The sequence below is a fragment of the Pezoporus wallicus genome, unplaced genomic scaffold, assembly GCF_028554395.1.
Source record: "Pezoporus wallicus isolate ANWC-B61680 ecotype Strahan unplaced genomic scaffold, APGP_CSIRO_Pwel_v1 contig_4166, whole genome shotgun sequence".
In the NCBI taxonomy this organism is placed as follows: Eukaryota; Metazoa; Chordata; class Aves; order Psittaciformes; family Psittacidae; genus Pezoporus; species Pezoporus wallicus.
The window spans coordinates 784,741-801,993 of NW_026637685.1; the positions used below are offsets into that span (position 1 = coordinate 784,741).

The window sequence follows — 17,253 nt, forward strand, 5'->3', positions numbered from 1 at the left end:
TGGATGGCTAGATCCTGTTGACAAACACTTAACTGTGCTGTTAAGTGTCTGCTGGGAGGTGGATTTAAAACATTTGGCTTTTTCAGAGCTAATTCCTTTTTTGTGATTTCACCAGAGAGAGAGCAGAGTAGGAAGCCAGGACATTTATTTACATTACATTTTATTACATTACTCCTATAACTTTCTATTTTTAATCTATATGAAATGTTGCAAAACATTTAAGTCAGCCCATAAACACTTCTTTTTACAGGTTTACACATCATGTTCTAATACAAGAAAGATGTGTTTTGTTAAAGAGATATGCAGGCACTTTTTTCTGTATTGATCACAATTTGCAAGGAAAGGGGTTTATAGTGTGTAAGCAGTTGCATTAAATGGCAGCAGATTCCAAGTTTAATGATTCCTAAGGATGACTTGAAGTCACAATTTTACATAGAAAATCATTAATTTTGCATGTATGCCTAAAATTTTGGGCTAGTAACAACTAAAAATCATAATTATGATTAAGACAAATAGAAAAGAAAATTATAAAGCATTATTGCAAAAGTATTTCTGCTGTGGTCATTCCTTATGGTCAGGATTTTTGTTCTATGCTCTATAAATGCAGTTCTTACATCATATTAAGAACAATATTTCATTCTGTGTTTAAAGATCTTAGCTTCCTTATGCCCACAACTCAGAATATCCACGTGAGGCTGAGGCATAGGCTGCAGCAAACGAATTCATAAACAATATTTTTATATGCATAGATAATAGTATTTATTAGATGAGTCCCCAAAATATTGATGACATTTCATTGGTTGAACAATTATAATGTTGGAGTGATTTTAATTTTCCATTTATGAGCAGGGAACAGAAAGACTGAAAGACCTAGTGGCCGATGCAAAGGCTATTAAAAGTCAATGATAAGACCATCATTAATTTAGTGAGCTTTGGATGAGAATCCCAGTATATTGCCCAATGTTACAGAGAAGGTCAGTAGAATAGCGGGGAATAAGCCAAATATTCCAGGTTCTTCTGTTTCAACCATGAAAATGTTTTGCTTCAAATTTCATGAAGGTTTTATCCTGATGCAGTTCTGTTGGAGGCACTGGAGGCAGAGGTTCTTCTAATGCTGTAAGTTATAAGTAGAACTTAAGTTTGTGTAACAAGAAGTGTGAGGAAAGAAACTAATGATCATGTAAGCCTCTGTCTCCTGTGCATTTTCATGAAGCTGCAGAAAATTTCTTTGGTTTTGTTTTGATCTTCTGAATAGGTTTTCAGCCTTGGACTTTGAGGTTTTATTCCTAATATTCATGTATTACAGTAGGATCTGTAACAGGGTAGGACCTGTTTTTTACCTTACCAGTGTATTTTTTATACTGTTGTATTCATTAGCTAAAAATGTAGTGAAAAGGATAGAATTATCAAATACAGTAAAACTGAAAGTCATGCTAGAGGAACTTAGCACATCTGCCATTTAAGACTATTAAGAGAGAAGAACAAAAACTATGACAAATAAGTGTAATGATCACCCCAAATTAACTGTCTCTTCTGTAATTTAAAAAGAAAGAGAATCAATTCTGGCTGTTTCATGCCATCTCTTTCGCATTGAATATTAAATATGAACAGTAGTCCTATTTATGTGTATTGATTTCAGAGTTAGGAGCCAGTATTTAAATGCTGTTATTACATTGAAACCCAGATACCTTAAAACTTTTTAAATACAATTTAAAATTGTAACATTATATTATAATGTATATAGACTTCAGTTCAACAATTAAATATGTCATAATAGTGTTATTTTTAACATCTCTTACAGCTGAGCAGAAAAAACAAAGTCAGAGAAAGTCATTTCTGGGGAACCCAATGTCAATCTTGGATTTATACCAACACAGTCTCTGTGGCCATTTTGGAGAGGATGGACCTGAACAATTAACGCATTACAGTTTAATTGAGCAGCTGAGTGGAGCTTCCAGTAAAGACAGTAAGGGCAAGGAGAACCCAAGTGTGAGTTACTATGATTTTTATATTACTTATCCTTTTCTTAATGATTTTCTTTTGTCTCTTGGTTTATCCTCAGTGTGTTGATTGATAACAAAAACCAGCATGACCTGCAGAAGAGTAAAGATGTAAATATTTTTAGAACAGTGTTACATTCTGCTGTTCAACTGTCATAGAATTAGACTTCCAAAATCTAATAGAGACAGGCTAGCACTAGCACTCTACCATTAGACAGTTTAAATAAAAGGATAGCAAGAAAAACAGAGAATTCAGAGAATTTACCTTTTAAGACTGCTCCTTCATGTAGTTAGATAATCATGTTAGATAGAACATGTAGTAAATCATCTAAACATCTGAAGCAGTATCCTGAAAATTCAAATGAAATCATGCTATGGAAGTCAGCTATCTTCTGGTCTCTTTTGAAATAACTCTTGGTGTTAGCTCTGGAACTCCTGATTTGAGGGCTTTAAACATTATTTTGAAGACCAGTTCCGATCTGATTGGTGGATCTTGATGCTTACTTCATGTGAATCCACTTACTATTTCTGTCTGTAAAAACACTGAACCTGACATTATGAAGTATCAACAACCCTGAATGGCAACTTCTCGACCTGCTCTTTTCCTCCTCTTTTCTCATGCCTTCTCCTCTCATGCTAACACTTTCTGACTTTTTCTCTTGTATACTCTAACAAGCCAATTTGTTTGAAAATGGAGCCACCCAGCCATGATCCAGTTTAAGTATTTTGCCTCCATGTTCAGTCTTTTTTTCCCAGCTCTTTTTTTTTAAATAGAAGCTCTTTTGTTTCTGTGTAGCACTCGGCACATTTTGGGTATGTTACATTATAAACAATGGTGGTAGCAAAAAATGATGAATGAGCTGCTGCTTTTGTAGCATACTGGTGTAGTTCATAAGTGAAAAAGAATATTTATCTCTTCACAAATACCAGTTTACAGCTTCATAAAATCACTGTGCATTGTAACTTCAGAGGTGATTAACCAAAGTTAGAGGATTTCAAGAATCTGGGCCAAACGTGCAGAAGGAATATGTGGAACAAACTGGCAATGCCCAGTTTGCTCCAACTCGGCTGTCATTAAAGCCCACCTTAACTGAATATAAATTGACACACAAACTTCAAAGAAAAATCCTGAAACTTGTCTGCTTCATTTCCTGATCAACCAAATTTCACTAGCACCCAGAATACGATGCAATTTGAACATATTTGGGTCACATTAGAAGGAGCAATTTTTAAAGAATCTGGCTTCATAGGTAGGAAGAAGAGAACTTAAAAAAAGAAAAAAAAGGAAGGTAGCAGAAGAGTATTAAAAAGGATAGATGAAGGAAAATGCCTTGAACATACACTTAATTCCTCATCTTGAACATCTAGAAATCCACAGCTTAATTATGCAGATGAGATTAATTATATATGTATATATGTATTTATATAAAAATATATAAAAATCAGTTCTGCCTTCTGAAGGCTTTTACAATTAACAGAGCAGTTAAGGTTTGGTTCCACTACAGAAAAGTGGCTCAGAGTTGCATCTACTTTTAATTAATCCTTCTTGTGCAATTTTTGCATATGACATCTCTGCAATGTACCCAATCAGCATCAAAACTTAAACAAAACTCAAAAAAACCTCATTAAAGTAGCCTTAGGATCCTTGTAAAAATCAACCATTAAACTAGAAGACAAGAGGTAGAACTCAGCACTAGCATTTTTCATGCATTCTGTTGGAGGGCTTTTGAGATTACTCTTTAAGGATATGAAATAGCTCTCAAAACAGCATTGCCTCTCGGTGAACACTGAAAGCTCAGTAAAGCACTAGAGATTTGCCTATTAGTATTAAACTTTTCAGAATGACAAATGAGAGCCAGTAACCATGAAAAACAGGTTGCCCTGAACTTCTTATTTGAACTAGCACAGCAAATTTTTCTAAGCTGTACTTTGTCCAACCCAAGAAGATCCACAGCCTGTTTAAATTAGAATTGTGTGATCTGGAACATTGCACCAAAAACTGAGGCACTTATGGCCAAGAACTGAAAAAAAAAAAAAAGAAAAACCCAACATAAATTGGGGGGGAGGGGAAATGAAGCTTTCATGCAGATTATTTGGCATTTTGAAAAAGGAAATGCTGCGCGCTTTGAATTTTGTTTCCAAATAGAGTGTGAAGCCTTTAAAAACGAAAAGAAAAAAAAAATTGTTGTGATGGGCAGAATGAGGATTTTACTCTGCGTGTTGAAAGAGCAGGCTGCTGTATCAGTTCCTCTGCTCAGCTAAATTGGACTTTACAGCACTGGTACAATAGTGGCTTCAGACTGGGTGCTCTAATGAGACATTCTGGTGGGAAGCTCTGTTAACCCACTTACTGTCTTATGAATTGTCTCCTCACTGAACATATTCACCAGCATTGCCCCAGCGTACATACACAACAAGTTTTATCAGCAAAGAAGTATTGCATGGGAGGAGTTTCAGAAGGGAAACAACCAGTGGGCAGTTGCTGTGAAAAAGGGACACTGCATGGGCAGTTAGAGGAAGCAAAAAAGGCTTTTACACATGGAAAGGGGAAATATTTATTTTTCCAGTTTCTTATCTGCCAAGTCTTAAAAAGCATCCTGGTTAAATTCATTTGGCAGTAAGACCAATTTTATTTTGCATTTATTTTGACCTGAGAAACTTATTCTGAAATAATGTCATCATTTCACTGCAGAATTTTGGACAAGAAAAAAAGAAAACAATTTCAAAGAAAGGAATAAAATGCATTGAATGCTGGGCAAAAAACTTTCACTTAAATAAAGAGTCATGGTGTATTTGCCTCATGTAAGATCTTCAAAACAAGAAACAGTAATTTTTATGTGTGTCGGATTAATTTTAATTGAACAGTAACTTCTCTGATTTAGTAAAACATACATAGCACCTGATCCAAAGTCCACTGCAGTCAGCCCATGGAGGACACCTGTCCAGTGCAACTGCAGTGAGGCCTGCACTAAACAGCTGTTCCTCTTCCTTGCAGGAGTAGTTGTGCCTTGAGCAGTTTGCTGACATCATGATTGCTAACATATTTTTGCAAGGAAGAAATTATTTCACATTTCAATGAACTTATTGTTTAGACTTTAAAAGCTCAGTGGTTTATGTTTTCCTCATAAGAATTCAGAAAACAAGATAAATTTCCCTCACCCAGGCCCATTCTTTATGAACAATGAGAGCCAATACAAGACTTCTTGTCATCTTCTTTATTCCCTTGGAGAAGTAACTGAGATGGTCAAAGATTTTATTACTTAATCATCCTTATGATCCTGAAGCATCATGAAAAATGTATTTTCTTCTCTATTCTTAACCAGCCACCACATAATTTTTTTTTGTAATGCAGCCCTTCTTGCTTTCCTTTGTCCCTATGTATTACTCCATTTGTGTCACCATCAAGGCTTGCTTGTATTTCAAGGCGTGACTTGAGCACTTTAAAGAAAAGACCCTTCGTGGAAGAGGCTGGTGCCTATCACAGGTATCTAAATCCTCTTGTTTTCCCTCAGTTATGATAACATACATAACAAATGTGACATTTCTGGCACAGCTACAATGTTAACTGCATCAGCGGTTTAACTAGGAGGCTCATTTAACGGAAGAGGTTGTATGTGCAATGTGAAGTTACGGTCTTATTCAACACAGCAGAGTTTGTATGTGTTGTAGAGATGATTCATGAAGGAGATCAAATGCTCAAATCACCGTGTCTTGCAATTCAAGTATATATTAGAACTCACTGGCAAATACAGGAAAAGGAAGAATTAGAGAAGTTGCTGCTGGTTTGGCTGCACTTAGAAATGGGACTGATGTGGCGGCATTCCTAGATAAACTCAAGGTTTTTTGCAGCTGAGTAAGCTGATTGGGAGTTAATGCTATATGATTGACTCATTTTGCTCACAAGGCTTCTAATAGATTGTATTAACAGAAGGGAATATCCACAAAAGGACTAGAAGCAAGAATAAGGAAGTTTGGTAATTGCACAACGCTTGCCATCCTCAAGGATCCCAGAGCACTCAGCTAATTGTATAGAGGATGTTCCAGCATTCCTGAATTGCAGCAATAATTAAAACAGCCTAGACACCTCTGTAGGCTACACTAAATAAGAATAAGGGGAAAACAAAAGGCAGGAATTAGATGCTTCTGTGTCTCATTCTGTGTCTCTTCTCTCACAGAGATCAGTAGGTCTTGAGCTAGGGTATGAATTAGCAGCACACTGGGCACATTCAGCTATTTAGGCAGATCTTGCAAAACATGCTAGCAAAGTTTATGTGCCTGATTTGGGTTCTCTGAGTCACTTTCTGAAGGTGCCTTACTCTCTCTGAAAGAGAGAAGCTCTTAGGGTCCTAAATAAAGCCCTCTTAAAAGACATTCTTAGGCTCTTAAAAATAGAGTCCCTCTTAAAAGACACTCCATATTTAAATGTCTGAAGTAGTTCCAGGGAGACAGTGTACACTCTGCTTTCACAGAGAACTAAATTTTTTTAACATTCTAGATATGTTGAAGGAAGGATTCCACTTATCACATATGAAAAAAACCTAAGAGAATGAGTTTAGTCCAGCTGACAGTTGGAAGAGCTTCATCCTAAGAGTTCAAAGTGGGAAGGTGTTTTGACCTATGGAACTACTTGTTTCCTTGCTTTGACCAGCAAAAGGGAGCCTATGCAGCTAGCTTGTACTGAATACCAAACTTTCAACTCAAAGTTAGCAAGATGAACATTGCCCCAAGCTTTCCTCTGTGGGGAACTAGTAAAAAGTAGCTGTTGTAGCTACCATTTGTATTTTAGAAACTGCACCTCAGTGCGCCCTCAAGTGAGCACTAAATAATTACCTTGCTTATACTTTCTTAATAATGAGAGTTCCTGCAGCTGGGGCAGCACTGGGTATCAGGCTAGTTGCTTGGTCTCAGGATCTCAGTTTCACTGTCTGTAAACTCGGGACTGCAATACCTATCTCATGTTACAACCAGAAAGAAAACAGTAAATGCTCTAGGTGACCTAGGTCTTATCTTATCTTGTACAGTGTGTGTGTTACTGCAAATACAGAATTTGAAGCAACTCCTACAAAATATTAAACTAGAAAGTAATAGAAGATACAAGGTGTCCCTTGTCAATAATAGAAAGTTCCTAGGTGGGCTGGGTCAAATCCAGGAATTAGTTGATTATGGATTTCTATGTAATTCAGTCTACTGTGTATCAAGCACAGAAACCTCACCTTCTCTTTGCTATTTCCCTTGCCTTGCTTAAAAGAGAGGAAGGTGATGAGTTGAGGAGGGAATCAGTTTTATTTCCTTTCCCAGCCTTGATGAATGCAAGATGTTAAGGAAAATACTGCCATTGTACAACTTTTAGATGGGGAGAAAGTAAGTCTGCAGACTCATTCACCTGTCTTTTGTGTTTTAAGATCAATGCTTTCTTTAGGTGTAAGGAATTAGCACATAAAATCATTACATATGTTTATGGAGGTGGTCTATTAATGTAAACATCAGTTGATGCCAGCCTAGAATCAGACATTCTAATAGAGTCAGGATCTGATATCCTTTCATCCACCCTGTCACAAAAACTGAAAATAACATTTACTGTTTTTATGCTTTTGTATTCGATCTTCAAAACTCGCATCATTAGCACAGGATGTGTATCAAAGATCCAGCAACAGTTTTGTAAAGGACAGTATTACAAAGGGAAGGTAAACTACCCAGCAGACTTGTATGTCCATCTAGGAGTCAGCACCTCTATTTTGAAAGCAGAGCAAACTGCCTCGCCCAAAGGGAGCATGCTCTGAGCACCATGCTCAGATTGGTTAGCACCCAAGCCACAGGTGGTGTAAAACCGCCACGGGCGGTGTAGAGCCACGCAGACATAGCTGCTTGGTTCGGAGTGCACCCCAGTCATGGCAGACCTGAAATGGCCCAGCTGGAGCTGGGCTGCCACCAAGCTCTCTTGCTGCATCCATGCATGCTTGCTCAGAGCTCTCCTAGACCTCTGCCTCCAGAGCTGGTGCTGCCGGCTGAGGTCAAGTCTTTCTGCTGCCACCGCGGGGAGGTCACCGAGAGCACACACACGAGGCCTTACTGGGCACAGACTGGAGTAGTGAAACAGGCACTCTCTGCACCACAGCCCCCCCCCCCCCCCTTCCCCCCGGCTCCATTCCCTAAATGTGGTATGTATGGGGGTCTTTAAGCTACACGTTTCCATTTGTCAAATTGTCTCAATAGAATTTACCCACTGACAGGCTTGGGGCTGCGAGACTTCCTTTGTATTTAATCAAAGGTTTTTGATTCTCAGATGAATGATGCAATACTTGTTCCGTCATAGTAAAGACTGTCTGAGTAATTACCCAAGTTGATGTAAGATCCATTGTCAGGGGAATTTTATAGGAGCATTTGACAACATAAGTGACAAAAACCACAGGAGCATGCTCTGCTAAGAAAACAGATTTTACCATACCACCCATGGGAGTAGTACAGAATTAAAAATATTTTTACTAGCCTCAAGTCTGATTCAACTCATGTGGGGAAATGTGAAATTAGAAATAAGCTATGATTTCTCCAGACATCAACAAGTCCCACATCTCTGCATGGCTGTTTTTTTTCCCTGCATAGGGCAAGTTCACATTCTTAGACCTGCTGCTGAGCCTTACATGCCTGATCAGGTCTCATTGTTTCTAGTATCTTGCCATCAAAGTTGCCCTCAAAAGTAAAGTGAAGAGGCAGCAAAACAAACAATTTGAAGACTGCTAGGCAATCTCCTGGGACCAAAGTCTCACTTGACGTGTATCACTTAACAGAAATGTTGTGTAGTGTGGAAGAACATTCTTACAGTTAGCCTGAGGAACTAGCTTGGCAACAATAAAAAGCTGCAGTTATACAGAGACTCATTTCTCTCCCTGTGCCTTCTAGGTGAAACAGCTGAGGCTTCTTACACTGCTGAGAGTTTTAGTAAAAAATCAGGCAATGGAGAATGGCTCAGGAAGGAGGATGGTAACATTCTTCATAACTTTTTAGTTTTTAAAAGGCTGTGGCAAGGCAAAATTACATTTGGAAGGCAGAGTCCGTCAGAGAAAGTAGCGCTTTTAATGTAATGCAAGGGATATCTTTAGAAAAAGCATACCCTAAAAAAAACTGGAAGCTGTTATCTGCTGATGCGGTTCTGCTTCTAGCACTAATGGACTCAGTAGTTTTAGTATTGTGCACCAAATCCCATTCTAACTAGCCCTCCAGCTGGTGTAAAAGTTCTATTTTATGTTTGGTTAGTGTATTTATGGGAACGGGTAGGTGGCGACATTTTAACTCAAATATCTTCTAACACAGAGTTTTAAAAGAGTATTTGGATATTGGTGAGGGACAGAAAGTCTTTGGCATAGTACAGCAGGCTGGGTGGCATTTAAAACACATGGTGTGCAAGGCTAGCAGGAGAATAGTTTGGATGTGAGTCTGAGAGAAGATGCGGAGGAAGTGAAAAGCTGCAGCTACAAGAGGAAAGTTAAGGGCTTGAAGCATCACTGACATGTAGGTGCAGTTCTAGTGGCTATGGCACAGTGTCATATAACGCTAAATCCCCAGATAACTCACAGCACCAAGTGAAGTGTGCCCATGTAGTTTGTCGAGTGCCAAATGCAGATGTGTGAGCTTTTCTGATTTAAGGCAATGCACTGAGCTGTCCTGTGACCACAGCTGGAGTGTTGTGCTCACTGAATATAACCCCTTTGGCGCTGTAAGGAGGGAAGAACTTGGCTCCTTTTGAGTTGGAAATGTTGCTCACTGGAGCAGAAACCCCATATCCCACCATCTCAGCAAGTAATTTCAAATTACAGAGAGAACTTTGTCTTTTCAGCATGTAGGAGCAGCATAACCACATTACCCACTGGCCCAGATGTCACAGAGTCGTGCAGCTCATTTCCTGGAGTCCCCAGAGGAATGGTCCAAAACTGCTTTCATACAAATGCCCAGAGCAACACGGAGCTATACAGAGCTAATTTACAGTGAGCCTGCTTGGGCACAGTATTAGCACAGCTCCTTTATGGCCTGGTTATTCTGGGACATTTCTCAGCAGGGCTGAGTAGCTGCAATAAGCAGTGTTGATAAGACCCCACTGCATTTGGTCCCAGCCCACCCAGCTTGCTCACCAATACCTTCACACTGCACTGTGCCTTGCAGATACACTCTGAGCACTACAGTGTCTATTTGACTATATAACTGAAGATTACGTAAGGATTTAATAGCCACTGTGGATCCTAGCTGTAAGTAGGCAGATCTTTTAGTCTAATAAGAACCAAAAATATGTATTGAATAGAAGTATCATTTGCTAGTGATTTCCCTGAGTGGAGAACGTTCTGAGCATATTTTTCAAAGGTTTGACAGATGGAGCTGCTGTGATTTGCAGCATGGCCCAAAGTGCACTTAATGTTGCTGCCATTTGTAACCAGACACTCTTCAGTCCTCCATCTTTGGAAATAAAACTTTTGGTTTCATTTCTCTCTGTGTTGAACTGGAATATGACAATAATACTGTAGGCCAAAATGGAATTCAAGGCACATAAACAGCAACAAATGATAACTATTAGTAAGTTTTTGAGATAGTGTAATTGTTGTAATGGTAGAAATAATATTAGTAATAAAAAAAAAAGCTAAAAAATAAATTGGATACAATAAATATTAGATTGACTCAATCAAGATAAGAGCAGTAGGGCAGAGAGGTACTCAGTGAGCTATTTGTTTTCTGAAGCAGAAAAATATTTTGACTCCAGGAGGAGCATGTGATTCGCAGAGTTAAATGAGATGAATAATGCTGTGATTTTTTTTTTTCCAGCTGAAACTTGCCTTCCCCGTCTATAACAGTGATATGTTTTGCATAAAGCACTCAAACATCATGCAGGGAAGGCAGGAAATGACTGATCTTTTAGTATGAGAGTTCCATTCTGAGCAAAATACATGAGAAATAAGTTGCACAGCTGGTGCTAGCAGGACTTGTGGCCATATACTGAAAATGTGTTACCAAACTCTTCAAGACTCTGCTTTTTGTTTTCATATGTACACAGACAATAGTATCCTAATCAAAATAGTCTTTGAAAATAAGGCAAATTTTATGGCAAATATCAGCAAAAATCACATTGAAATAATTTGCAGGTGCTTATTGTGTGTTCCACAAGCTGTTTTCATCTCCAAAAAGCCATTCACCTTTTTAAATGAGAAATTAGACTGGATTTTCTGCAATATGATGCACAGATTGTCTAATCCTTAAGAAAAAATATCAGTTAAACGTTTTTTAGGAACTGAAAATACTCTATAGCAAGTCCCAAAATGAAATATTCTATTTCTTACTATATTTTTAGGTACATGAATTCCAGGTCTTGTGCATAATTCATATTATTTTAATGGAAAGTAATATTTGTATTTGGTGGAAGAAACAAATATGGGATTTATCAGACTTATCAGCAAAAAACTGACACAGGGAAGTTTGGGAAGTTCAAAAGATATAGCTATGCAATTTAAATGTCTAATTACCTTTCACAAAGGCTAAGACAAGTGACATAAATTTTCATAGCACATGTGAGAGTCCTCCCAGCTGGAACTGCCCGTCAATCCATCAATGACCAAGACACATCCTGATAGCCCCATTCCCATTACTGACACCTTCTCTGCATTACTCCATTCTTTGATCATTGATAGAGGTCACTAAGACTTTTATGTACTATAAAAAGCCTTAAAAACTTCCATTAACTACTCCAGTGTTATTCTCAGTAAATAAAACCCCAAGTTATTATTTGAATAATTATCTGAATAATTGCCAAGCATTTAAAATTTATTTTTCTGATATCTTACTACATACTCACATATCCTATGGGTTATTGAATGAATGCTCTGTAAAGCATACCGTAAAACAAGACCTCAGATGGATTTGGGTGGATGAAGAATAAAGCAGAAGTGGGTGGGAATGAAAAAATTAAATATGAATATATTATACTGATGAGCATTATGAAATTAAAATGTTAACCATGCAGTAATAGCCTATAATATGTCTTAGAACAGGAATGTCTAAACTTTACCAAGAGACTGTATCTGCAGAAAAGTTACCAGATTGGGAAACTTGCTGTTAGCACATGTACTAAGATGCAAAGCAGGTTTGAAATGTAAGAGCTTTTCAGACAATGCCTGAAACTGAGGAACAGAAGTAGCTGAGCAGTCAGCTTCCTGATCATGGTGGCAAGAATTATGTTGCCCTACATAGCCTATCTGGAGAGTCTTGTTTGTGGCCCCTAATTACAAAAAATATAGGACAGTTTTTTTCAAGCTTCATTTCCTAATGGCTGTGCCTAAATCTGTATTTAGACACTTCAGCTGCCCAGTTTTCAAAGGTGCTAGAAATCTGCAGCTTTTGCTGGTGTCTCCAACAGATACATATATTTGGATCCTGTGAAAATCATGGTATTTATATAGGTGCTCAAAAATTGGTTTAGATATTCTTTCTCTATCTGGCAGAATTTTGATCTGTAGCATCCCACTTTGTACATTGGCTCTATGGGGAATGTCACGGAACATCAGCAGACATTTTCCCCTGAGTTGAAAGGAAGGCCAAATAATGTGTATTTTTCCATCTGGTCCTACAACATTAAGATCATGTAATAATGAAACTTTCTGTATTTTTAAACCCATTTCTTTATTGTATTTTTCGTAAAATTAGTGTATGAGCAACTAAAAAATGCTAAAACTTCCATCTGTATCATTTTTCAGGGTGTTTTTATTATTACTCTTACTGGAACATCAGACTTCTTTTCATGTTTCTGAGAACCACTATAACAAGCCAGGGTACCAGAGAGTTCAGCATTTATAATACAGCATTTCTATAAATAAAATCCATTGTAAAATCATGGAATCTGTATTATGACATCATTAATAGCACAGTGATGAAAACAGAGGCAGCAGAGCAAGCCAAAGAACAGCAGTCACCATCTAAAAGCTGCATGATATGGAGAGCTGTAGCCTTTCTGGTTAACTGCTGAAGACTAAATAGCCTTTAGAGGTCCTGTTTGCTTATGGTAGTTTCAACACTTGTAGTGGCGATACTAGAAGATGAAGTGCCTGGCTGTGCAGCAAATTTAGGTATGAAGACACCTTCTTGTCATGTTTTACAAGGCAAATGCTGTTAGTTTTCTTCCTCACGTTACATAAAAACTATTTGGTTGCTCAGTATGTTTTTTAAGTGGAAAGGGGTTTAATACTGATGTCATCTACTAGTATCACATACTGCATTTAGCTTAGCAGTGTCCTTCTTTCCCTGTGAAAGTGTTTGGGAACCCATATATTCTCCAGCACAGCCAAAAACTTTGATACCAAGTAGGGAATGCTCTGGACTTGGGATTTCAGGTATCTCCTGTCATTCCTGTGGGAGATAGAACTTCTTTTGCCTCCATATCCTGTCTCTTTAGAAGGCAGTCAGTCATGGCATCTGGATGTCAAAAGACAGAATAATACAGATTTATGAATGCATCATTATATAGATAATTAACATTCAGATTTACTCAGGGGCAGAAACTACTCAGTGTCCGCCAGCCCTACGACAGAGGGCATGAACAGACACATCTCTATAGGCTCCATAGGCTCTGGATAGCAGAAAACCCTTGAGCTTTTACACAAGGCAGTCCAATAGAAATGAAATCATAGAGAACTCAAATTGATACATCAGCGTCTGGCTTGCTGTTGCTGGTGGCATTAGCATTTGCTAACCTGTGCTAAACCAATTTTGTAAGACAGTTGGGAGTTTAACAAACCTATGTCAGATTGTATTTTGGAAGAATCTCAAGCATGGGGGAAACTGGTCATGTTCTGCTCATTGCAGCAGATGGTATCCCATTTGGTGTTTGTTAGCTTTGTTTGCAGCTCAATATTTTGTTTCTAGGGGAACTCAGTAAGTTAAATAATTTATCTCTCTAATGCATCAGGAGTCTGATCCAAAGTCTACTGAAGTCAGTGCAAAACATTTGATTAACTACCACATACACGGGATAAATGCCATGTCCTGTGTGTCGAAGAGCACTTCAGATGGTCTCTAGAGAGAACAGTACAGGCCTCTGTCATTCATGAAGAATTTTTTGTCTGCAAAGAAAAAAAAAAAAAATCAAATAGTGACAAAAATCTTAGCAGTTTGGAGTGCAGGGCTGGAGATCAGGATGAGGGTCTGGCTGACTGTCCAAATTGCTAAACCTCTTTTGCTATTAAATTCACCATCTTTAAATAAAGTATATAAATAATACGTCCCAGCTGCATTTGGAATTCAGTCCAGTACTGTTAGCAGGCTGCTTTGAGGGCTTTGAAGGCCCCACAGCAAAGCTAGGCAAATAATCATTATCACTTAATATTCTCATCAAGCATTCTTACCCAAGATGGGATCTTGCATTACAAAGGCTAAAACCACAAACACAGTGTCCCTTTGCTGAGGAATTTTCAGAATGTCAGAAGCAAATTCACACCTGGATCCTGCAAAGAGTTTTCAATAAGCAGAACTATACCTACTGCCTTCAGCAGTCCTGCTGTCCGTGCAAGGCTCCTAACAGTGTCTGTACACAGAGGAAATTTTTAATCTGTACTTACAAGTATCTGAATCCTGAATAATCTAAAATATCAAAGAAATCAACACTTCCAATATTTTAATTTTTTTATATTCCAGTAAAAGTCAAATGCCACTTCATTTTCAGCAACACTTTTCAGATTATTCATTTGCTAGTGGGGCCTGGGAATTGCTTCATTCTGTATTTTTATCCAGATATCCTGTTTGTGCCACCCTTGGTCATTCAGAAAATAAGTGCATATTAGTTTTACATGAGTTTCATGTGTCTGTGTGAATTCCAGTTGTATTTTAGTCCTCCTAGTGGCCTATTATATTAATAATCTTATAAACTGTATTTTAGGCATAGGAACATGTTCTGTATTACTAGTATCTCACAAGAGTTTGCAGCATTAATACTGCAATAACACTTCTGTCTTGCTATGGTCAATAAATCTTCTAAAGCCTTTGTCCACAAATCCATTCCTGTGGCTGGCTAGCACTTCACATACGCATTTCTTTATTTATACCCAATTGTAGCAAAACCAGTACAAAAAATACTACATTACTGTGTCACTGCAGGAATCCCACAGTGAGAACAGGGGCCTCTCCTGGTTTCTCACACCAAATTCCTTCTTTGATCATTCCCAGCAAAGGTTTTCTCACAGCTATACAGACCCCAGAAAAATGGGGTTCCCAATATATATTTTCACTGTCTCCTTTCTCTAAAAAAGTCTCCAAAGCCTTGTCAAAGTAACACCTCATATTCAAAGCCGGTACTTTTATAGCCTAGGTGGACTCAGCACAAATGTTTATCAGCCTTTCAGATCTTGTTAGCTGCTTAACCTCAACCTTGCTGGTAACCAGAAAAGGCAAAGATGTGAAGTCAAACGTCTGTCCAGCACACTTGTCCTTGACCCCTTTCTGTTTCAAGGCTGTGACCCTTACAGAAAGTTTGCAACCACTAATGCCTCCTACCAGATCCAGGTGAGAGATGTTCCATATGCCTGGCTGAACTACAAAGTAGAATAGAGGTTCTCATGACCAGGAACAGATGTACTTGTGTCTAAAAGATGAAGCAAATGAATCTAAACCTATAAATTAACTAAAACTCTCCTTGGATCACAGCCAAATGATATGTGTGTTAATCAGAATGTGATGTGTATCACTGATTTAATTTTGTGAGGAGGCAAGTTGAACACTTCATAAGTCTCCCAGCTCTAGGAACTTCCATATGCATCTTCAGCAGTGGTCATCTTGGTGTCCAGCATTACTCTGCTTAATTCACAATGTTTCTTTTTGATCATCCTTTAGAGCTGGGCACAGGACTATCATCTACAGTCTGCATTTGTGATATGCATTGCCTATTCCCTGCATGTAGCCCTGTCTCTCTTGTTTCCTTTTGAATTAATTCACATAGTTACCAAGCCACAGTCCAGGACTGTATTCTTGAGTTGCCTGGTAAACATGAGATCAGTTACAATATTCTTTAATTTTTTAAATTTGCATCAAGATATATTTTAGTCCACTGACTAAATTATTAAATCCAGTGTTGTCCTGTTTCTGTTCTTGGTATTGTCACAACTAGGACAGGCATAGTGCTTTCTCCTTGTAATGGTGGCAGACACCCTGAAACCTATGGATTCTCTGATAGTAGGCGTAATGCAGTATTTGAACATACACCAGGTACTCCATAATCCATAAATCAAATAAGAGGGCCTGTTCCTTGGCCCTGGTCTCCCATGAGACAAGTGAGAGGCTGAGGGAGAAAGCAGAATTGTTACTAATATGCAAGTCTTGTTGCTGATGGATGCAGGCAGGATGGGTTACCTATTTTATATACATAAAGTACATCTTTTAAGAGTGTGAATGGTTGGTCCCAGCAGTGGTAGTGGACAAAGAAAACTGCAGCAATTGGGAAGGTGAGACCAGGGAAGGAAACAAAGAGGACATGAGGCCTGGCTCCACTGCTTTATTGATACCAGAAGCATGTCTGTGGCATATGGACAGTACAAGAATCACAGCTGTGGAGTAACACATCAAAGGTGAAGCAGAAAAATCTTGGTAATGTAACTGATCGGTAACATTGAAATTTGGCCTTGCAAGTAGACACAGCCAAGAAATCTGCTGGGCTGGTCTCTGAGGTGCCTTGCTTGCCTCAAGTCATATCACCATACTTCCCAGTGCTGCCATTTTGGCACACTTCTTCGTCTTTCCATGTATAAGTGATGGGGAAGTAGTTCTTGCTTTCCTTGTGATATGCGGCCTCCTACCATGTGCTGTAGTTTTATAATGATATGCTTTAAATATGCATATACCATAGAACCAGCCAGGTTGGAAAAGACCTTTAAAATCACCCAGTCCAACCATTCTCCAGCACTGCCAAGGCCACCACTAACCCATGGCACTGAGGGCCTCATCTACATGGTGTTTGAACACTTGCAGGGACGGTGACTCCAGCACTGCCCTGGGCAGCCTGTTCCAATGCCTGAGCACCCTTTGGGGAAGGAATTGTTCCTCAGCTCCAGTCTAAACCTCCCCTGGTGCAGCTTGAGGCCATTTCCTCTTGTCCTGTCACTTGTTCCTTGGGAGCAGAGACCGACCCCACCTCACTACAACCTCCTGTCAGGCATCTGTAGAGAGCAATAAGGTCCCGCCTGAGCCTTCTCTTCTCCAGACTAAATCCCCCAGGTCCCTCAGCCATTCTTTCCCCATT

The 17,253-nt window shown here is 38.7% G+C and overlaps 1 protein-coding gene across 11 annotated transcripts in view; it reads left to right on the plus strand.

Moving 5' to 3' along the window:
- NCKAP5 (NCK associated protein 5) overlaps window positions 1-17,253 on the plus strand; it is a 505,074-nt gene that overhangs the window by 475,317 nt on the left and 12,504 nt on the right. For all 11 annotated transcript variants that reach the window (XM_057407188.1, XM_057407190.1, XM_057407189.1 and 8 more), the window contains one exon: window positions 1,802-1,989. In XM_057407188.1, the coding sequence (XP_057263171.1) occupies window positions 1,802-1,989 (188 nt within the window). The remainder of the gene's footprint in view (window positions 1-1,801; window positions 1,990-17,253) is intronic.